At 43.8% G+C, this 23,814-nt stretch overlaps 1 protein-coding gene across 9 annotated transcripts in view; it reads right to left on the bottom strand.

Annotated features, from left to right (window-relative positions):
• The window catches only part of ARMC8 (armadillo repeat containing 8), an 831,002-nt gene that overhangs the window by 569,775 nt on the left and 237,413 nt on the right, over positions 1–23,814 (bottom strand). For all 9 annotated transcript variants that reach the window (XM_078680526.1, XM_078680529.1, XM_078680530.1 and 6 more), the window contains exon 6: positions 17,670–17,762. In XM_078680526.1, the coding sequence (XP_078536652.1) occupies positions 17,670–17,762 (93 nt within the window). The remainder of the gene's footprint in view (positions 1–17,669; positions 17,763–23,814) is intronic.

Here is a 23,814-nt window from a genome sequence, read left to right as displayed (position 1 = left end):
GCTCTGCGCATTGGAATAGTGTATCCTGTAGTTTAGACGTAGGACTGAAGTCGACTAGGTCTCTACGGAATATACTAGACTTAATTGTGTGTGTGCCAGCTAGCTCAGAGGTCACTAGAAACTTTCTCGTATGAACAAGAAGGGATTAGTTTCTGACATCCGCATAAACATGACAGCTTTGTTTCCCAAGAATAAGAAATATATCTCTAGAGTCGCGGAAACAATAGATAGTTATTTCACTCAGTCAATCGTGCATGCTTCGTTTCACCAGAAGTGCAGAGAAATAGAGAGACGGTCGTTTTCAATAAAAAGGTATTTATTGAACAGTCTTCTTTCTCAAGCATAAGAAATGAACTGCTGCAATCGTAATACTTGCGGTAAAGTACAAAGCGTACAGTAAGAAGAGTATTATAAAATAATATTGTAAAAGCATGATATGGTTTCTAAGCCATAAAATACCTAAAATGCATAAAATACATACAGTAATAAATAGTGACTAAAAAGTACTCAACTGGTGCTTCTAAAATACCTAACCTAGGTCTAGTACAAGGGAGGAAGTAAGTGAGGTGTAGCTTAGTTTTAGTATTTTTTGCCAAGAATGTAATCCAAGAATTCTCGTAGGGTCTAATCAACTCCGTACCTTGGTCTTTAGAATGTAAGAGGTCTGGCATCTCTCTCTCAGGACTCGAATTCCCAGCAACCCGCAAGGGTAGCCTGGAAAAACTGGAGCTGGATTTCTCGGCTGGAGAAAGTACAGCGTCTCTCAGTGCGTCAGCTGGAGGGTCGGCTTCCTTCGGCACTTGCTGCTGCAGGGCGCGTCGGGCAAGTAGATAGTCGAACTGCTCCAAACCACCGTGGGTTTGTTTGGACAAGTGTGGGCACATTTATACCTTGAAGGTGCCGAGTTTGACGTAAGATTGGACATAATAACGTCATTATAGACTTAATTCTCTGAAAACTCCAGGAGTTCTTAGATAAATTAATATTCATGCAGGGGGAAGTCCCTGACTGCTGAAGGCAGGTTTTTCCAAGAAATCGTTGTAGATTTTCGGAACTAGTGGAAGTAGCCAAGCCGTATTAGGACTACTTGAGCTATGTCTTAATATGGTTGTGATTTCTATGCCTATATTTAGGATACAATATTTTATACCTATATAAGGGCATGAATCGGGAAAATTACACTAAGGTCCTAAAGAACAAGTTACATACCTTCGGTAACGCTTTTTCTGGTAGATACAGTATCTGCCTGTGGATTCCTCACCTTGTGAATATCCCCCTGCGTCAGCAGCTTCCGGAAATTCTTTTTGTAGCTTCGCGCCAACGTGGATTATCCATCTAGAAAGTGTGCGCTTGTGCACCGCTTTGCCCTTTTTGCAGCCAGCAAAACCCACGAAGAGCTGATCATCAAAACGATAGTCTCTAGGCCTATCGAGATAGAAACTGACTGCTCTCTTTGGGTCCAAGCGATGAAGCCGCTCCTCCTCCTTGGAAGGGTGAGGGGGAGGATAAAAGGTAGGGAGGGTAACGGATTGCCCCAGGTGGACAGGAGTTACCACCTTCGGCAGAAAAGCAGCCCTGGTCCTAAGAACCATTCGATCAGCAAGAATGAATAAAAACGGGGGCTTTGAACAAAGAGCTTGAAGCTCACTTACCCCTCCTTGCCGAGGTATTGCTACAAGGAAGACCGTCTTGAAAGACAAAAGCCTCAAGGGACATGAGTGTAAAGGCTCAAAAGATGAACCCATCAAAAATGTAAGAACAAGGTTCAAGTCCCATTGGGGTACAATAAAAGGAGTGGGAGGAAATTTATTGGTAAGGCCCTTGATGAACCGTAAAACAATAGGTGACTTAAACAAAGAGGGCTGGTCAGGCAAACAAAGGAAAGCCGATAAGGCCGACAAATAACCCTTAATGGTTGCCACCGCAAAACCCTGCTGGGCCAAGGAAAGAGCAAATTGAAGAATATTGGACAAACGAGCCCTTAAAGGGTCAATGGACTTCTCCCCACACCAAGCAACAAACTTTGACCATCTATAGGAATAAATGGACTTAGTGGAGTCACGCCAGGCAGTGAGCATTCTCGCGAGTGGCGAACAGGTCCACCCGAGGAGTTCCCCACGTCCAAAAGATGTGACGAACTACCTCTGGATGAAGCCTCCACTCGTGGTCGGCAGAGAACTGCCGACTAAGAATGTCTGCACGAACGTTCAGAACTCCAGCCAGATGATTTGCCATCAGACAAATCTGGTGGTCCTGAACCCAGGACCAGAGACGTAGAGCCTCTCTGCAGAGACAATGCGACCCCACTCCTCCCTGCTTGTTGACATACCGCATCGCGTCAGGACCTGAACTGACAGACCGCGAAGGGAAGGGAGGAAGGCCTTGAGCGCCAGACGTATCGCCCGTAATTCCAGTAGGTTGATGTGAAGCAACCTTTCCTCTGGAGACCAAAGACCCTTGACCTCCAGGTCCCACAGATGAGCACCCAACCCTAGAGTGGATGCATCCGTTATTACCGTGGCCACCGATGGAGGAAGTTGAAAAGGCTTTCCTTGCGACTTGATTGCCTTCCACGCTCCACCAAGACAGATCTGCTGCAGTTTCTCTGGAGGTCCTCACTGACTCCCTGAGATCTCCGTTGTGCTGATACCACTGCCTGCGGAGGCACCACTGGAGTGCCCTCATGTGCCAGCGTGCATGATTGACCAACAGAATGTAAGAAGCCATCAGACCGAGCAGACGTAAGACCTTCAGGACTGGAACAACCGCTCCATTGTAGAATAAAGGGATCATTTCCTGTATGTCGCGAATCCTTTGAGGAGGAGGGAATGCACGATATACAGTAGTGTCCAGTACCGCACCTATGAACAGGTTGAGCTGGGAGGGCACCAGGTGAGACTTGGGTACATTTATCGAAAAACCCAACCTGTGCAACAACGGAGTTGTCTCTTGCAGATGAAGGAGCACTTTCTCTGGCGACTCCGCTTTGATCAGCCAGTCGTCCAGATACGGGAATAAAGGAATAACCGACCTCCTGAGATGTGCTGCCACCACTGCCATCACCTTGGTGAAGACTTGAGGCGCAGTAGTAAGACCAAACAGAAGGACCGCAAACTGGTAGCGTTGCGACCCAACCGTAAAACGGAGATACTTCCTGTGCAACTTCAGGATGGGAATATGAAAATACGCATCCTGCAAGTCGATCGAGACCATCCAGTCTTCTTCCAGCAGCGCTTGAAGAACCTGTGCAAGAGTGAGCATCTTGAACTTTTCCTGTTTCAGGTAAAGGTTCAAGATCCTGAGATCCAGGATTGGCCGAAGCCTGCCAGGATCAGAAAATACCGGGAGTAGCATCCCTGACCCCTTTCCTGCTCCGGAACCACCTCTATCGCACCTTTTCTGAACAGTGCCAGGACTTCTTCCTGCAGGAGAAGCAGGTGGTCTTCCGAACAAAAACCCTGGCAAGGAGGGTAATTTGGGGGAAACTCCCGAAAAGGAAGAGCATACCCATTCCCCACGAGATTGAGTACCCAAAGATCTGATGTAATCCCAATCTCGCAGGAAATGGGTAAGCCGACCCCCCACTGGACCCACATGATCCGGAATGGCGGATCTAGGGCTGCTTTGCTGCGTTGGCAGGGGGCTGGGACGGGAAGAGGAGGAAGCTTGACGGCCTCGAGAACGGGCTCTTTGCTTGCCCCTATAAGACCTGTACAGCGTGTTTTGCTGCTGCTGTGGTTGCTGCTGCGTTGTCTTGTAGGATCGAAAGGAAGATCTGCTAAATCCTCTAGAACGTCTCCCAAAAGTGCCCCTGGTCTGAAGGCCCAATGATTTAGTCGTCGCCCTGCTGTCTTTAAAGCGTTCTAAAGCAGCGTCTGCCTTTTTGCCAAATAAACCAGACCCGTCGAACGGGAGATCCATCAATGCAGACTGGACATCTGTCGAAAATTCACTCGACTTCAGCCACGCAGCTCTCCTCGTTGCTACAGAAGAGCCCATGACCCTTGCCACAGAGTCCGCCGTGTCCAATCCACTCTGAATCACCTGCCTCGCTGCAGCCTGAGTATCAGAGATAACTTCCTGGAAGTCCTTCCTATCTACCTCCGGCAATTTGGGCACCAACTGTTTTACAGTGTCCATAAGGGCGTGAATATAACGCCCCATCAGGCAGGTCGCATTTGTGGACTTCAGTGCCATACTGGCAGAGGAGAAAACCTTTTTAGCAGCCTGATCCTGCTTTCTCAACTCTTTTTCAGCTGGAACCTGAGGAAAAGCTCCCGTTGATCGCCAAACTCTCAGGCAGAGGGTGAGTGAATAAAAATTCTGGGTCATCAGGAGCAGCTCTGTACCTCCTGGCAACAGCTCTAGACACAGCAGGAGCTGACAAAGGTTTCTTCCAAACTTCTGAAATTGGATCTGTAAGGGCATCAATAAAGTGCAGCAATGGTTCAGACACTGATGATGGAGAGTGAAGGACCTCTGTGAGATTTGATTTGAACTCAGCAGTAGGTAAAGCAATGTTCAACAAACTCGCAGCCTTCTGAATCACAATATGGTAAGGAGCCGCATCTTTAGAGGGTCCGTCCAGTATTGAAACCAAATCCCACTCAGGGGACAGTTCAAGGCCACTGGCCACTGAAAGATCCTCAAAAGGGTCCTCAGGATCCTGCAGCTCACCCTGCTCCAAATACTCCTCACGATATCTCTCTTCCTCCATCAGTCTCTGGGCTTCACGCCTCGACCTGCGCTTCACATTCGAAGCCGCTGGATCCACTGACGGTCTCCGTCGAAGCCGGTGCCGGCGCCGAGCCCGACCCCGGACGAGGAAGAATCCCACGACGTCGCTCAGGGTTCGGCATCAGGGATGATGGAATCGGTGTCGACGACTTCGGCGTCGATGGCTTCGGAGTCGAAGGCCTCGCCGGCGTCGGAAAATGCCAATGCGGCGCCGGAGCCGGCATAAAGGGCGCAGGAGCATAGGTTTGGGGAACACCAAGACCAAACGCCATCGGACCCATGGGACCAACAGGAGCCCCAGAGGGGTACATAGGCTCTGGAATAAATACCATACATCGCATTTAGAAAATGCGTCGGATCCTGACCTGGAGTCGGAAAGGTTGGGTACGAACCCCCAGGTTGTTCTTGAGGGCGTGGAGTCGATACGACGTCGACTTCCTCTTCAGGCTGGTGCACCGGAGTCGACAGACCTTCGGGCAACGGAGCCTCTCCCTCTCCAACCATCTCCCCCTCACCTTCATCCTCCCGATCCGGAGAATGGGATGGAACCGGAGATGGATTCGCTGTCTGCTTCGGCGAACCTGGCGAATTCGCATGCGACGCCTCACCCCCGGCGTCCTGATCTTCCGAAGCCTAAGACACCACCTCTTTCTCAACCAGCTTCACCTGTGACTTCGGCTTAGAACCCGAATCCTTCCTCGAGCGATATCGGGATTCATGAGACCTCTTCTTATGCTTCTTTTTTAAAGATCTCGAAGCATGGGCCGAAGACAAGTCCGAACGTGACCTCTAGCGAGATCTTGACCTCGCGCGTCGAGTCCGCGACCTCGATTTCTTCTTCTCCTTACTTCCTTTAAGCTTTGCCACAATAAGCTTAGCTTCTCTCTCCCGGAGGGCCTTAGGGGTCATCTTCTTACAAGACCGGCAGTCTTCGACGTCGTGGTCGGAGCTAAGACACCATAAACAGCATTCATGCGGATCCGTAATGGACATGGTCTTGCCGCATTCTCCACAGGCTTTAAATCCGGTCTTCTTCAAAGACATGTGGAAAGAGAAGACAATGAAACACCAACAATACAAAGTAACAAAGTTACTGCAAAAGCTACGGACGATCCCTAGAAAACCGTTAGCGTTGACGACGCGGAAAAAAGGGAACTGGTGTCATCACGCCGGCGTGGCCCTGATATGGGGTCGGTGACGTCGGTCCACCTCGGCGCGAAGCTACAAAAAGAATTTCCGGAAGCTGCTGACGCAGGGGGATATTCACAAGGTGAGGAATCCACAAGGCAGATGTATCTATCAGAAACGCTATAAAACACCCACTCCACGTATTATGTCTAATATTACTAAATCTATAAGCATAAAAAACATAACTAAAGCATGTATTCATAATCCCACCCAAAATACATGAAATGCATCAAACATGGTTTATACACATATATGAGTATTTATCCTGCACGTATTTTACAAGTAATAGTTGTCATTTAAAAAATGCTATCTAATTGAAGCATGAACTGACAGTTATGAAATGGCTCTCAATTTACAGAAGAAAAAAGGTCGAGACCATTCCACAGCATAATATATAAACTGTTATCGTTTTCATGAGATAATGCCAAATATTTGTCTATAGGAAGTATCAAATGAATTTCTTGTTCTTTAAGAATATTTCTACTCTAAGTAGATTACTTTGTGCCAGGGAGAAAGTTCTATTCTGGGATAGAGAGAAAAAGTTTTACAAATGTAGAATGTAGAAACATATAGTTCCCAAGTTAGAGGGTTTGTTTTGAAAAACCGAAGGCCGAATTTCAGAGTTCATGGAACGTTGTGTGCACTTTTAAAAGTTATTCTCGGTGTGGGGAGAAAACATCAAATCATCTAAGCTGGCAAAGAAACCGTCTACCACAGTTGGTGAAAGTGGAACTACTTCATCAAGTAGATCAAATGTGCATAGATGTGAAGCATCGCCGTCGGCGTCATTCGCATTAGCAATGTTCGATGTAGATGGTACCTGTGTGCCTGGTGTTCCACGTACCTCACCAATAGCTGTGTTTGTTGGTGAGATCTCAATGAATGCCGTCATCAGGATTGGCAGCCGTTGGGGACAACACGATGCATGAATCGTTACCGGACCTAGCAAGGCGTCAACATCCGATGGCAGTACTGATGGAAGTGTAAGACAGATGTCCAACACGCATTCTTCTCCGCAAAGCAGGCATCGTAGAACAGGTAAGATGCAATCTTGCCAGATTGGTCTGAATGAAAGGAACCAAGGGGTATTCAGATCTCTCAAACGAGCCAAGCCAAGAATCTGTGTAATTCTTTCACGATACCGTATGGCTAGGAGGGCTTGTTCCATGGTAGTGTCGGTATCGTTGGTGACTGGACTTGCCATATCAGAGCAGAAGGAATAAAAATAGAATTCCTGCTACGAGTCCCAAAATGAGAGGCAGGCCGCCGAACACAGAGAGCACGAAATTTGGAAAAATGCAGAGGACTGCTTCAAATGGTGTTAACCGTCCTGAAAAGATCGTCTTAAATACACGTGCGATGCCACTGGTATCAGACATGTTTAAGATTTGACCTAACATTTCTGCGAAATGTACTGGGCAGTTTGTTGATAATAATGCATGTATCTCTGCAGAAGTCCTTGCAACTTGCAGATCATACGTTTCTCTAGACGAGGTCAGTGGCACAGTTTTTTGCAAAAGAATGGCTTTCATTCTGCTTAAAGTATCAATTTGCATAGAAGAGATATTCAGTGAAGGCCATAACACCGACTCCCTGTCTGTCTTGCTTTTTGGATACAATACTTGCATACAACAAGTGACCCTGGACGACACACTAACTAGATACGCTTTTCCTGGCACCATGCCACAACAGCTGTGATCATTGAGCATAACGTAGCTGCCATTGGAAAGCTGCCTGAAAATTGGTTCTATCACCGCTGCTGGTGAACCGTGCAGGTGGCAAGAGAGGTTATTTGAAGAACCTTCGCAGGTTCCATGTAAATTAATACTTTCACATAAAAGTGTACCGCTTAGTGAATTTTTACAACCTTTTGTACTAAGAAATACCTCCTTTCCCCCACTCCAACATTTGAGTGTGTATGGTAAATTCCAGGTTGACTTAATGTATCCTTTACCCAACCTTTCATACAGGCCTGCTGGTATATGCTATAGACAATACTGAAATTGGAAAATCGTCACTGGTATCGTGATGGTGCCATGTATTATCCATTCAACGACAGGTTTCTCAGAGACAGTTAATAGTAATCTTTCCAGTTTTTCAATGCTCAGCACCGTATAGTCTGCTCCTCTTTGTGCCAACAAGATTTGTTTATCTGTAAGGTTAAACACAGTAAACAATGACGTGGTATTGATTAGACGCCATGGCACATAGCCTGAATGGAGATTTTGCAACGTCCAGCTTAGCACCATTATAGAACGTAATTGAGACTGGCCATGTCGTAACATTAGCAAGTCCTGCTCTATTATGTAAATGGCAGATGATACAATGCTGTCCAAAGAATAAATTCTGGAGGATAGATTTGTTAACCCATTGTCCACTACAGAGAGAGCTTTCTCTAAATTAATATGATCAATTTCTCGTATTCTTTCTGCAGTTTCCATTTGCTTGATTTTCCATGCTTCATTGTAAGCAGAATATATACCGCGTATATAAAACGTTTTTGACGTTGTTTACGAGGCCCAAGTAAAAAGTCTCGCAAGTCAACACCTTCTTGAAGTAAAGTCAATTGTTGTTTAATTTCTGGAAGTGTGGATTTCTGTAGCCAGTCAAGGCATAGTTTTCCTACACTGTATGTTGTTACTATCCCTGGAAGTTGTCTATGGGAATATCTCGGATCTGGCCTATTCATTTTGAACCCTTGTGTTCTGTTCATGAATCTATCTTGACAGTTGTTCGTGTCTATGGGCCAGATTAACCATTGTTTCCAATCAGGATTGGTTCTGTTGTGTTTTAAAATCAGTTTCACGTCTACCTCCTCACCTGAAGTGTTATTACTATCAGGTGTGGGCTTAGGTATTGACGGTTTGTTTAAATCTTTTATCTTAGCTAAGCCAAGACAAGATGTTTGTTGTACAGTGTCATTTAACCCGTTGCGTGCTTGTGACGGAACCGTTTCGTCAGGAGCCTCGGGTGGGCTGTGCTGGTGACGGAACGGTTCCGTCACGGCCCGCTCGCCGCGCCTGCGCAGCGCAAATTCCGCACCTGCGCTGAGCGTTCTGATGAGCGGGCGGTGCCGTGACGGAACCGTTCCGTCACAAGCACAGCCCACCCAAGGCTCGTGACGGAGCGGTTCCGTCACGAGTACGGGAGCGCCGCGCGGCCCCGCCTCCCCCTTAGCGCTGCGGCGGAATAGCCGCCGCAGCTGGGATGATGCAGGCTCTGAATAAGGCTTCTAAACCTTGCACCTGCCAGTCTTTTGTGCCCCAGACAGTTTCTGTCTCAATGTTGTCTTTCCAAAAGTTAAAACCTTATGTGGACAGCTGAGCATAAAAGTTCGCAGAATAAATCTGTTTAGTATTGGTCAACATGTTTTTCATTCCTGTCTTTTTCACATTTTTTAAATAAAACATTTCTGGATTTGTGACATTAAAACCTGAGAAGTATGGAAACTTTTCATAAAATGTTTTTGAACTGCCCTTCGGCGGCTTTGGACAATGTTCCCATTGATTATAAGTAAAAACATTTCTATTGTTTGCAGATTCGTGCAAATAATGGTGACCATAATGATTAAAACAATACATTTCTTCATAATTTGATGAACCTTCTAAGTATTAATGTTTTGTAAATTATGCTGACATTTCTAAATCTGACATCATATTATTAACAGTTTCAAAGTCCCAATCATCAGAAAATGTGCTGGGTGAGACAAAGTCACTCAAAGAAACCTTAAACTGGTATCGAATCTTTCACAGTTCTACCGGCCCATAGATGTCATAATCAGTTGCGTCCCATGCTATACCACCAGGTATAGGAATGGCTGTGATGTTCACTGATGACAGGTCTCTTGGTCCACAATGAGATAATTTGTAAGGTTGCAGGAGCAAGTTTATTTTCTTACTTGCTGTGTCCATTGTACTATATTTTCCATCTATAATTTTTCCCAAACTTAAAACAAGAATGAGCCAGAGCAGGAGAAAAAGTACACCTAACACAAGCCAAAATTCAACCCATGGTGAAACCAGATATGTATTTTCAAATTGATGAAAGAGTTCTGTTATTTTTTCTTCGAAGGTTTTATTAGCTGGCGTACTTTCAGGTTCACTGGGATCCTCAGAAAATGTATCACAGTTGATGAAATAGCCAGAGGCAGTTCTGTCAATTGTTGGGATTGCATCTGGATTCTTTGTAATCTTTGGAGTTGCTTCCTCCTTCGACATGTTTGTATAGTCAGATGCTACATCATTGTAGACAGGAGTTTCTTGACGAACTGTAATTTGGGTATCAAGAGGGACGAGTTCCATAGTTTTGTTGCAAAGTCCTTCTTTTCTCACTGCAGGTTTATCAAAGGTGATAAGTCTTTCAGTTTGAACTTCTTGAATAGTAGCCAGATTTGGAAGTCTGCTACTTCTTGGGAGTCCACTGGGCCTTCTACTTATTATCGGCCACATGATGTGGTTTTACCAGGTCAATTGATACTGTTCTGTTCTCCCTTTTTCCAGTAAGCGGCAGTAGTAACACTGATCTTGTTCCAAGAATTGCTAAGACAGGTACTGCTTTTCTATAAGAAGGCCCAAATTCCTTCTTTACCGCAATCTTTTCTCTGACTAGATCCCCAATCTTTGAAATCCAGACTGGTCTTGCTGGGACAGGCGGTTTCTCTTCAGTGGTCGTTGGGCTTTGTGTTGTGTTACTCAGACTTCTTCTTGTTTCGTTTAAGTCCTGTAAAACAGCCAAACGGTCTTTGATATCAAAGGGTTTCTGTTCCACCACTGAAGTTTGACAATCAAGATCCTGGATCAGCATTCTAGTACCAAATAATAATTCATATGGAGTGATTCCCCCTAGAGAATTTCTTGGCAAGTTATTTAGACTACGTTGGACACTATTTAGATGTTTAACCCACCCGTCACCCGAACCTAATACCCTAGCTGTTATAGATTGCTTTATGTCACGTTTTTTTCTTTCCACTATCGCATTTCCCTCAGGATGGAAGGGACTCGAAAACCGCAATTCAACGCCCAAGCTGGCCATAGCCTCCTTGTAAGCTCGAGAGCTAAACGCAGGACCCTGGTCAGAATGTAGCGTGCCGATTGCGTATCTGCCGATAAAGACTCGCAAATGTTTTATAACAGTTCTGGCGTCAGCCGGGCGCTGGGGCCACATCCAAATGAATCTTGTCTTTAATATTTGTGGGACCGCATTCGTCTATAATGGCGTATGCGCGTAGATAGTCTACTGCTGTCTAACAATGGTGTCTGTACTGGGCTGGCTACACTGTAGTCAGGGATCTGTTCGTATTCAAAGCTATGGTCCTTGTGACAGGTATCGCAGCCAATTTCAAATTCGTAGACTTGGACGCTCATCCCTGGCCACCAGTACCTCTTTTTGAACTCTATTAGAGACATTAATATCCCTCGATGTATCAGACCCTCTCCCATATGTGCTTCGTGAATCAAAGCTACTCTCTCGCTCCTGTTTGGAATTACTCTGTCCCCCACTCCAGGGATTCGAGCAAATGGAACCGAGTTTGCATCAATTGTGTATGTATTACCGAGTGGATAGTTTAGTGGTAATGCTGTATAGTTGCCTTTGATTGAGGCATTCACTGCTAGCATTGTTTCACCGTCTATTTTTGTTTTTGAACGAGTGATTGCAGCTACGGAAGCCGTTTGCACAGCAGCCTTTGCGGTCTCATCAGCCAATGAATTCCCTTCAACGTGAACGCCATCACGCTGATGACTCAGTGTATGAGTCACGTGAGTCTTTTGTAGTTCTTTCTGCAAAAGAACTACTTGTTCCCAAAGCTTTTTATGCTTAATTGTGCCATCTTTTGTGTTCTTAAATCCATTTTGAACACAGGTCTGCAGATAGTCATTGTAATTTCTGACGCAGTTACACGAATCGCACACTATGAGTGTGGGGAATTCGCGATCGGTATTTTCAAGCGCCATCTTGAAAGCCTGTAGTTCAGCTCGCTGAGCTGTACAGTCTCAGAGTGATTGAGTTTTTGTGACCATAGGTCTAAATTTACCTTTGCGCCAGCAACCTTTAACAATAACGCACGCAGCACTGTAAGCTTGTTTACCCCCAATTGCGGGCTGTGCTGAGCCGTCTGTATATATTATACAGCCGTAATGTTCGGGTGGCAGAATTTCAGTCGGCAGAGGACATTCAAATTCATATTGTAGGAATTCTTGTGTTTTTAAATACGGGTCGAAAACGTATTCAACATCTGTTGCAGCAAGAGAATTAACCCATTGTATCCATCTCGGATGTAAAGCTTTAGCATTTGGAATGCTTGCCTTTGTCACTGCCTCTAAGGCAGGTACAGGTGTAACGATTTTGATGCGTTTACCTTGTCCGAGGGCTCTTTCTTTTGCTACAGCAGTCTGAACCGCTGTCAGTATCTTTTCTGTTGAAGTGAATTTCATTTCAACTTGTGAGTACAAGTGTGACTTGTATGCTATTGGTACCGTCTCACCTTCGTTAAAGGTTAGGTATGTGAATCCGCATGTCCCTGGGATGATTCTGATCACTAGATTGCGCACGTTATCGCGTGTTTGTAACTCTGTTTTTGCTAACATGTCTGTTTGTACTGAACACAAAACTTCTGTGTGTTTTTTTTGTCCAATTAGTAGCTTTGAAATCAGGTTTGATTAGTTCGTAGAGAGGTTTAACACTTTCTGCGTAATTTATAACATAAGTTCTTCCAAAATTCAGGAAACCTAAAATCAACTGTACGTTTTTCAGCGTTTTTGGAGGTTGGAGCAGCGCACATTTCTCTAAGAAGTTCGCTGCCAGGCTTTTCCCTTCACTTGATAACTCATATCCCAAGAATAGGACGTTGAGGTGGGCAATTAGTGATTTCTTAAAATTGAATTTATACCCTTCAAAAGCGAACCCAAGTATTATGGTGTTCACTCTTTTCAAGTGTACGTCCAAATCATCGCCTGTAAGATAGAGGTCATCGACATAAGATAATGCCTCATCATCGTACGTTTGTAATAACTCTGTTACTCTTGCTGAAATGAACCCTGGGCTATTCTTGAATCCCTGGGGGAGACGGCAAAATTGGCGCTGTGTCCCCATAATTGAGAAAGCGGTCAAATATCTGCTTTCAGGTGCAATGTTTTGACAAAATAAACCATTTGAGATATCTAATGTAGTTTTATATTTTTTGCGCACAATGTTATTCGTCAGTGCTGCAGTATGTGCATTTTGTACTGCAAATGTTTTGCAACAAGAGTTTAGATGTCTGTAATCCAAAACTAGACGATATGGTCTGGTTTGGAGACAGGAAACAAAGGATTTTCATTGATGAGGTGCATGTTTGAATCACCCCTTGGTATTCAAGTTGATTTAAAATCTCCCTGACCTGTTTTTTAGCTTCCTGTTTTACAGGATATTGCCTTTGCATTGTTGGTTGAGTTTTCAACTGGATTTTATGGTGAGGGGAATCCTCATCATATCCTACATGATTTTTGTATAATGCTGGAGCCTGGGCTACTGCCCATTTTCTGGCATATGTGTATTTTTTTTTAATTGGAATGTGATTTGAGAAGGCTGGCATAATTACATCTTCGTCATGTGGGCACTCCCTGACAAATTCAGGTGGTCAGTCTTGTTCAGCTAGAAGAATGTCATAACCCTAGGGGAGCTTCTCCCAAAAGAGTGCTCTAATTTTTCTTGGTTTGTCCCCCTCCATCCGGAGTGTTATTTCATATAACTTATGGGGTACACTAACCCTGGTGTCGGCAGTTTCAACTTGAATGCATTCATTCAAGTTCAAGGATCTTGAGAGCTATGGTGACCTCTGCTGGGCTGTCTAGCATTGTCTGGGCCCACTCCCCGTTCCTGAGTTGAGTCCTCAAGATCCTCGGCATGTCTGATCTTTAGACTTGCTACCTTCTTTTTGGTGAATTGAGTTTTCTTATTTTTTGGAACGTGCTGTTCGTCTTTGGACTTCACACATTCTTCTTTTTGTTCTGATCGTCCTCTTCTCTCGGATTTCTGTGAGGAAGTCTGAAAGACACGTTCCTCTCGTACATCAATATCTTGATATCTATCAGGTTTTCTCAAATTATCCCTACTTCTAAGGTTATATCTTTTTTCAGAGTGCTCCTGTTGAGGAGACCTTCCTCTGGACTGTGGACGCTTCTCTCTAGGAAGTGTCTGTTTGGTGTTTTCCCACTTCTTTTTAGAAGTAGTGAGATTATTTTTTAAAAAAACTTTCATGATTTTCAGTTAGTTGGGGTTTTACGGGTTTCCCACCCAAACTATCTCTACCTAGTTCTTCATAAGATTTTTCAATAATTCTGGCAAGCTCATATGGTTGCTCAGTAATATCCGTTTCTTTTAGTTTTTGGCGGATTGCCACTGATGCTGCTTCACCTTTGATGTTGGCTAATAGTATAGCCGAGACCTGTTTGAAACCTTTCAGTAATTTCATACCCAGATTCAAGGCTTGTTCTGGAACGTATTCATTTTGAATCTGTCTCAGAACATCTGGTATTACCGCCATAGATGGAACACCATGTGCTTTAGTGTAGACTGAAGCAAAGACTGTACCCCAAGTGTCGCAGTCCTCTACGTGTGGTGCAATCCCCATTGGTAAACAGAATCCTGTGTTTCTCATGAGGTGTACTATCAGGGAATACTGCCTCTATTTGAGTAATTTTTTGTGCTAACCAGAACGGAATTTGTTGTCGTTTTGCTGGTAATTTACCAATGACTGACTGTATAGTCTGTGGTGTAATTTTGTTTGTGTTCCCCTGGTGTGGGATGTGCTGTGGAATTCTTACAGCTGGTTGGACTGTTAAAGTCCTCATGAAATATTGAGCCAGCTGCCAGTGTATTTTAACCCCTTCCATGCTGGTGACGGAACCGCTCCGTCACCAGCTTTGGTCGCGCTGTGCTGGTGACGGAGCGGTTCCGTCACGGCCCGCTCGGCGCGCCGCGTTCTATTGAGCGGGCGGGGCCATGACAGAACCGCTCCGTCACAAGCACAGCGCGCCCGAGGCTTGTGACGGAGCGGTTCCGTCATGAGCATGGGAGCGCCACGCGGACCCCCTTTAGCGCTGAGGTGGAATTGCCGCCGCAGCAAAGGGGTTAATCAGCTGCTTTAGCTGAGCTAATAGTTCAGGAGCTGTCATTCTTTCAATGTCAGGATGTGGTGTATAACTGGCTAGTACTGGCCATGTTGCTCCTGGTCTACCTTGTGGACCGAGCCTGGTAATGTGATTTTGATGTTGTAGGGCGCCATTAAACCAGAGCTGATGCTCTTGGTAAGTTAGTGGAATTTCAACGTCCTCGAAAGGAACGTATTCCTCTGGTGGGTCCTCTACTTTGTAGTAGTGGAACTCGCGTGTTACTGCATTTGGTGCAGGAAACAGAATCCATGAATAGAATACCTCTGTCTGCCGATATTCATGTGCCTCTATAACAAATATTACTTTACCACCTCTTGGTGATTCTCCATTTTCTATAAGTTTTATAGTTATGGTTTTCCTTATAATTCCCAGAAATATTATTGCATCCGGATCATTTTGTTTGAGATTTGTGTCATCTAAGACTGCTTGAGCTGCTGCTGCAGCTCTCTCCCTTTTGTCGTCACTCTCTGACATTTTGTTGACTGAAAGTTTGCAGAGCACGTTTCAAGGAAACAAAGATTAGGTGCACAATATTTTGGAACACTGTATCCTTCAACGTTGAACAAACCAAAAACTAATACATAGGATTTTCGTCCTACTAAGTTATGGCGGATTTTTTTATCCTTTAACCCACTCCAGACGTCTATTGGAGTATTTTACGGGAAAAAGGGGTCTGTGTGAAAAGCACGACTGAGTTACTCTAGTATCTAGCGTTAAATTATCGCCTTACCAAACCTTGGGCGCCATGTAGTGTAGTTCCTGTATTCCCAATAGGCTCTGCGCATTGGACTAGTGTATCCTGTAGTTTAGACGTAGGACTGAAGTCGACTAGGTCTCTACGGAATATACTTAATTGTGTTTGCGCCAGCTAGCTCAGAGGTCACTAGAAACTTTCTTGAATGAACAAGAAGGGATTCCTTTCTGACATCCGCATAAACATGACAGCTTTGTTTCCCAAGAATAAGAAATATATCTCTAGAGTCGCGGAAACAATAGATAGTTATTTCACTCAGTCAATCGTGCATGCTTCGTTTCACCAGAAGAGCAGAGAAATAGAGAGACGGGCGTTTTCAATAAAAAGGTATTTAATGAACAGTCTTCTTTCTCAAGCATAAGAAATGAACTGCTGCAATCGTAATACTTGCGGTAAAGTACAAAGCGTACAGTACAAAGAGTATTATAAAATAATATTGTAAAAGCATGATATGGTTTCTAAGCCATAAAATACCTAAGATGCATAAAATACATACAGTAATAAATAGTGACTAAAAAGTACTCAACTGGTGCTTCTAAAATACGTCTACCCCGGTGTACCTAACCTAGGTCTAGTACAAGGGAGGAAGTAAGTGAGGTGTAGCTTAGTTTTAGTATTTTTTGCCAAGAATCTAATCCAAGAATTCTCTTAGGGTCTAATCAACTCCGTACCTTGGTCCTTAGAATGTAGGAGGTCTGGTATCTCTCTCTCTGAGCTCGATTTCCCAGCAACCCGCAAGGCTAGCCTGGAAACATTGGAGCTGGATTTATCGGCTGGAGAAATTCCAGCATCTCTCAGTGCGTCAGCTGGAGGGTCGGCTTCTTCGGCACTTGCTGCTGCAGGGCGTGTCGGGCAAGTAGATAGTCGAACTGCTCCAAACCACCGTGTGTTTGTTTGGACAAGTGTGGGCATATTTATACCTTGAAGGTGCCGAGTTTGACGTAAGATTGGACATAATAACCTCATTAGAGACTTAATTCTCTGAAAACTCCATGAGTTCTTGGATAAGTTAATATTCATGCAGGGGGAAGTTACACTAAGGTCCTAAAAAGCTATACAACAAAGGGACGAAAGCCAAACACTCTCGATATGCAAAACTGAAGAGGTTTAATTCTCCATTCTTCGGTAAGTAAATAGCTTGCATTCTTCTTATTTATCAAACTCTTGTGCCAGCATGCCGTAAACACTTTGTCATGGGCCTTCAATAGAGATTTAGCATAGCAGAAATTAATAAGTGAAACTTGGTCGCAGTTGGACACACCGTACTCATGTCCACCAGGCCATCCGTCAACTGTCACAGGACACCACAATGCAGCTACTCCAGCCCCTTTCTCTAGAATGGCAATGTCATTTCAGTCCAAAGAGATGGCCTCCGCTAGAACTTGTCACAGTAACAAAGAAAACAGAGTTTGCCTGCAGCTGATAATGCCCACACAGCTGGCTACTAAGAAGGAACTAAACAACTTTCAGACACATCCACTCCAGCTGTTGCCATGTAATTCTGCATCTCTAGTGCACAGAAAGAAATCAAATTTACCTAAACAATCACTTTCAATCTTACTTGTGGCAGGTCACACCACCACCAAATGTTAACCATATTGCTTAAATGAGATCTTTTGGAGTCGAGGATACAAGAAAATTGTTCTTAGCCCACATGTAATCCCTTAGGTACTGAATGAATGGTTGGCTACATCTGAAAGGGATAGCTCCAAAAATTAGACATCAAAAACCTACACAAAGATTAACTACTGCAAACACAGGGTGATGACTGTGCAGTAAGAGCGAGAGTGGACTTGGACTAAGATTTACACAGAAAGTTTTTGCTACAGCTTAACCCATACCTTGCAGCAGTGAGAGTAGATGTGACAAATATACTCCTGCGTACACCGTGACCGGCTGAGTAATGACATGAGGTGGGGAATCACTGTTGCATCCTGCAAAAACATTAATCAAAAGGGAAAGAGAATTAAGAAAAAGACCTCTCCAATACCTTACAGAAATCATTAAGATGAAAGTAGATGGAAGCGTTCTCAATTACAGAAACAAGAACCCCTAAACATTTTAGATTTTATTAATTAGCTTTCAATTTGCCTGTTAATTTACCGTGCACAACAAATAGGAAAAAAAAAATAACCAAAGGAAGGACATTTGTATAACATCATTCATTAGCCATTTTGTTTACTTAAACCTTTAAACAGCACCCAATAAGCTCAAAGAATCTGACAGTCCTATTTAAGACTTTAGCCTCTTATAAATCTGCAGAGCGGGACAGTAAAGAATATGAGTAAAGAAGAATAAAAAGAGTTGACCGACACAGCTAAACATTTAGGATCGTTACTGCTTAGTAAGGTTAATAATATGCACTGGACATTATGAACATTAGAAAAAATAATTGGAAAATCACTCAGGCCATAAAAATAAATATACAGACCATTATTTTGGTATCCTAACTGCAAAAAAAATAAATGATTACATGCTGGTATTGCAGCACAGCGGCTCAAACAGATGGGGTGAGAGGAGAATGCGTGATACCTCTGGATCAGTGCTGCAACCCCTCCTCTGCTGGTATTGCAGCATAGCAGCACTAACAGAAGGTGTGAGGTGAAAGTGTAACTACCTCAGGATTGGTGCTGCAATCCCTCCCTACCTTTATCAGACAATGAGAGAGAAATTGCTGGTGCCTGTAATGCATAGGTATGGTCACAATCATCTGGCATGGAGAAGACCAGAGACTTTTACACACTTGTGGTTGAAGACAGTGCATACTGTCGTTTTGGCAGTGCCATGTGCCCAAGTTGGGCCTGGTAGGAATTAGTGGCGTTCTTACATGTGCACAAGCCCTTTTTGTAAAGTTGCCTACTTTGCCACATGACGTTTGACACAAATTTACATTCACAATGCTGGGACTAGTTTTGGAGAAAAACCGACTTTGCTGACACGGAACACTTTGTGAGAATACTATCACACTTCCTTGGCATTAGGTGCAAGGCCTCTCACATGTGTAATACAAGTGTGTTTATTATTACATCCATATAGCTACACAGCTATCTGTAGAACACAAACAATGGTTGCCCGATTACAATCTCGGCCTGAGGCAAGGATGCCATTTTCTTTATATAGTCTTTTGTTTCCTAGTATAATTAGAGGAGACACCTCAATTTCAATTCATCTTTAATCAATCCATTTAAAATACAGATCATAAAAGTAAAGACACTTCTGCTGATCTCGAGCGGTCCCTTGGTGCTGAAGCTTTCGCCTATTAGCTAACTGATATCTCCGTGAGTGGTGTCCTGTTCGTGCCCTGGATGGGGTCATACACTCTTACCCACCAGGTAAAGGGGTTAGATCATCCAGAAGGAGATTTTCTTGGCAGAACTTATTTATTTTATTTATTTATAAAGTTTTATATAGCGCGAAATTCATTCACACCCTAGACATGTAGGTTAGCGTTAGCATCATATGGGTACACTCGATGGTTAAAATCTTTTATATGTATCCACTTATAACCTGCTGTAACATGATTGTGGAACTCTGTTTTATTCTCTGTGTTGACACTCATACATTTTATCTGCTTCTGTCTATTTATCATCGCCGCTCGTATATTCTACACAAGAAAATCTACGGTTCAATAAATATTGAAAACGCCCCTCTGTGTATTCTTTGCATATTTCTCTGAGCGAAAGAAAGCATGAGTGACTGAGCAAAAGTTTGAAGTCTGTCCCCACAGTTCCTGAGGGAACAGAGTTGCCATGTTCAGTGGTTGCCAGAACTGCTCGCTCCCTGTTCAGGTTTAGTGGGAGCTAACAGTGGCAGTGCGACTAGCTGGTGCAGGGGACAAAATATCCTACGAGGGTGCATGGAATCAGTCTAGCACCATCCTAAGTTTATGTTGCCCTCAAACATGCAATTCCTACTGATTAGTGGAAACTACACAATAGCAGACCAAGGCCTCAGACCACTTAGTGAATTTATAAAGGTGGAAGCCATCTTGTAATGGTGAACAGGACAAACCAAGCATCCTCTTCAAATGAAAATGTGCAAAAAATGTTTTGAATGCCCATTGTAGGTGGCTTTTCTTTGCCACTGCATCTTGACACCGGTACAAAAGCACTACCATCAGGATCTTTCCAGACATTATCTATCTTGAATGTACACAGGCAAGGAATCCGCTTTGATGAGATCAACAAGAGACTACGAGAGCAGGGAATACACATACATGATGCTGTTCCTTGCAAAGTTCCTAGTCAACTTAGAAGAGAAAACAGGTTATCAGATAAAACTTAGAAGGGTATAGAGGGGTGGCACACAGTTGGTAGCTAACCACGCCCAAAAGGCAACAACAAAGACGCAATGTTGATCAGGATGCTGGTGAACATATGATAGGGAAGGAGCTTTTGTACAAGGCAGCAAGACTCTGGAAAGAACCTAGTGAAATATTGAAAGATCTAGATGTCTGAGACGATGACGTCAACAGCATCCAGAGACAGGAGAACTGACTTGCCTTGAAGGGTAAAATATACTCTGATTGTGACTAAATGGGAAAAACCCAGAAGAGAAAAAAAGCAAATTATGAGTTTGAGTGAGAGGCAGAGGAAGAAAGGACATGCAACCTACAGAACGAAAGGGAGGGCGAACAACAGACTAATTATACCAGCCCTTAGTGGAGTAAGCACGAAGGTGTTTCCTGGGAATGCCAATATGGATTCCCTTTCCCCTTCTTTTCCATACCCCTTTTTGAAGAACAAGGATGGTGTGAGGTACCAGGGAAATCAAGACTAGCTGCCACAACAATTGTTATTTGCTGTACAGGCCTACATGGAGTATAGGGGCGAATAGACACTCTGCAAGTTTGGAAGGCAGGCAGTTGGAAGCCTGCATCACAGGGAGGTAGGGTAGGATGAGATGAATTGAGTTTAATTGCTCTATTAGTTGTGATGGATTGGTATCTTCATATCGGAAGGTATCACAGGCTCCAGACTCTTACAAGGGAGCAGTTCATGGACCAGGAAAAATTCAATATAGGCACACATTGCCCCATAGACCCAGAGAACCCACCATTAAGACACTTAAGTGCACTATCCTGTAATGTTAATGGCATGGGGGGTTAAATCAAACGTGATATGGTCCTATAATACCTTAACAAGCATGCTCCAGTACTAGTCATGCTACAAGAGACCCACTTAAAGAGAAATAGTTGCATAGGCCTGAAGAGAGGAGGGTACAAAGTGTTAGCTCAATCGGGCTTCACGTCTGATTCAAAGTGGGGGCAGAGATCCTCATTAACAAATTGGTCCCCTTCATGATGGGATAAAAATGTATTTAAGATCAGGGGTGATCTGTGCCACTAAAGTAGAAGGTCTCAACGTTTGTTCAGTGTATCTACCACCCAAGTTACAGTTACAGACACTAGGGATAAAGGGATGGACTCTTCTGCACATTGCAAGATGGCACCTTTACATAAGAAGGTGACTTAAACCTGACAGTAAAAGATGATTATGACAAGCAAGACATCAAGAATAGTAAAAGGCACATAATCCTCATTAACTTAGTAAATGCTGGGGGCTTTATAGATATGTGAGAGTACTCAAGAGAAAGACAGTATACCTTTTACTCCAGGCCCCCGATAATGTTTCACACACAGACTAGTCACACAGGTAAATTTTGCAGAGACAGATTTCTTGGGAAGGGAATATAGAATCATACACCACTATGGGTAAAATGTATAGAAGAGGAAGCTAGAGTAAACTAAGGCTGAGCCTTCCGACACATGGTTTCTTAAGGTTAAAAAATATACCTACACTGACCATCAGTTTGATGAAAAACAAATACAGTGCAGAACCGTATAGGAAAATGGGAGGCATACAAAACGTACCAGGGTCCAAGAAATCTCACTCGTGCAGGGAAAAAAAAGGAGGGAAAAAGCAGGGGCGCTTGCGTCTGAAATTCTAAAGTTAGAAAAGGAATTCATGCTCACCGATGTGGAGGTGCTGGGTCCCAAGTGGAGGCTAATACTACAGGAATACCAACCCCTAGTTACTAATCAGGTGCACGGTTACTTCCTAGCCACCAAGAAAAAACGATATGAAGTTAGTAACAAAGCTGGGAAGCTACCAGCATGGCTGTGAAGAGGGAACATGGGAGGATACAGATCCATGTGTTGATGACACCGACAGGGAAAAGAGTTCAAGATAATAGAACGCTTGTAGAAACATTCGCCGAGTACTTCTTCGTAAAGCATGGAAAAATGGAGGAGGGAGAAAACTGGACCGTCCTAGGAGACACCTAAATACCCAAAATCTAAAACAAGACAATACATCTCATGAGATTGTACAGCAGTCAATAATCAGGGAAGGCCACGGGGATTAACTGCCACCCAACAGAATCGTACAAGGGAATGGCAAGGAACCCATACACCATATCTTTAATACGCTTATGGCGTCAGTCACTAAGGGGAGTTTACCTAATGACCAAAGACTAGCGACTATAGTGACAACATTTAAAGATGGTAAGACTCTGGACAGATGCACGTCCTATAGACCAATACCTTTATTCAATGTAAAGATTAAAAATTTGGTTAAAGTACTGGCCACTCATTTGTGAAAAGTTGTTGGCACATTCGTACACCAGGATCAATCGACTTTTTGCCCAACAGGGGTATGAGATTCAATCTAAGACGGCTCTGCCAAGATACAGGTGCATGAAGTATGCCCAAAAAGTCATAGAACCAACTATAATCCTATTGCTAGGAGAGACCAAAGCCTTTCACACTCTTGAACGGCCCTTCATGTTCCAGGTATTGGAGGAATTGTCTTTGAGCCTAACTTCATGACATGGGTGAAACTGCTATAAAAAGAGCCAATGGCAAGAGTAAAAATGAATAACAAGGTATTGTGACCTCCCTCAAATATTTGCATTAGCATTGGAGTCAATGGCACGTTGGGTCCTTAACGAACCACTGGTGGGACAGGCCATGATACGAAAGAATATCTGAGGACAATGTGCTTTTATACAAAACTTGAACATAAATTACTGGCTTGCAGACTTCTTCAGATATTTATGGTATTTGGAAAGCTAGGTACTGTTCCCCTCGATGGGTAGGATGTTGGGAAGATCGTTGCGTTGACCATAAAGTATCGCTAGAGGGATTTAAATACATTGGAATACATGGGGACTAGTGGTATAAATTAAGAGAAATGTATAAGCTCTGCAAGATAAGTTAAGGGAAGACATAAGATATTTGAGATCGTTTCTGTAATCGCTATTTGGGCTGAGCCATCATGTTTAAAATACTAGTGCTACCCAAGTTTCTTTATTCCTTTCAAAACACTCCTCATTCTGTCCCCACAAATTTTGGGGGAAGATTGGAAGCGGATATTAGGTCATTCCTGTGGGGGTAGAAACTTTCATGAATGGCACTTAACAAGCTTACAAATGGGCCATATGACAGGGTAAGAGCCTTTACAAACAAGCATTTGCAATGCAATAGGTCTCGCATTTACGCAAGTTTGAGCTATTGACATTGCAAATGACAGTGCCTTTTATTTTTGTTTTTAAAACATAAATAAAAGGCATTGTCATTTACAATGCCAATAGATGAAACTCGCGTAAATGCGTGACCTGTTGCATTGCAAATGCTTGTTGGTAAGGTCATTGTACCCGAGGGCACTGAAAAAGTTGCAGGTGCTCAGCTATCATTAACCTTCAGGTACCCAACTAAGTATCACATGACGTACACATGAACAATGAGCATCCTGCCAGCAATATCCTTCAGTATTCATCAATCAGCACCGCCCAGTCGGTGCCCCTTTACTTCCCAGCAATCCGTAGCAAGCTTCATTGCCTTCATTACCATGGTATTCGTACTAGGTATTCGATACAAGTAGATACCGGGCAGGGCCGGCTCTAGGACGGGGCCGATCGGTGTCACCGCACCGGGCTCTGGACTAGGGGTGTTTGCAAGTATACTTCCGTTTTAAAAGCACCTCC

The sequence above is a fragment of the Lissotriton helveticus genome, chromosome 3_1 (genome assembly GCF_964261635.1).
Source record: "Lissotriton helveticus chromosome 3_1, aLisHel1.1, whole genome shotgun sequence".
Taxonomy (NCBI): Eukaryota; Metazoa; Chordata; class Amphibia; order Caudata; family Salamandridae; genus Lissotriton; species Lissotriton helveticus.
Note: the sequence above shows the minus strand (reverse complement) of the source record. Positions and strands in the feature narration are given on the sequence as shown.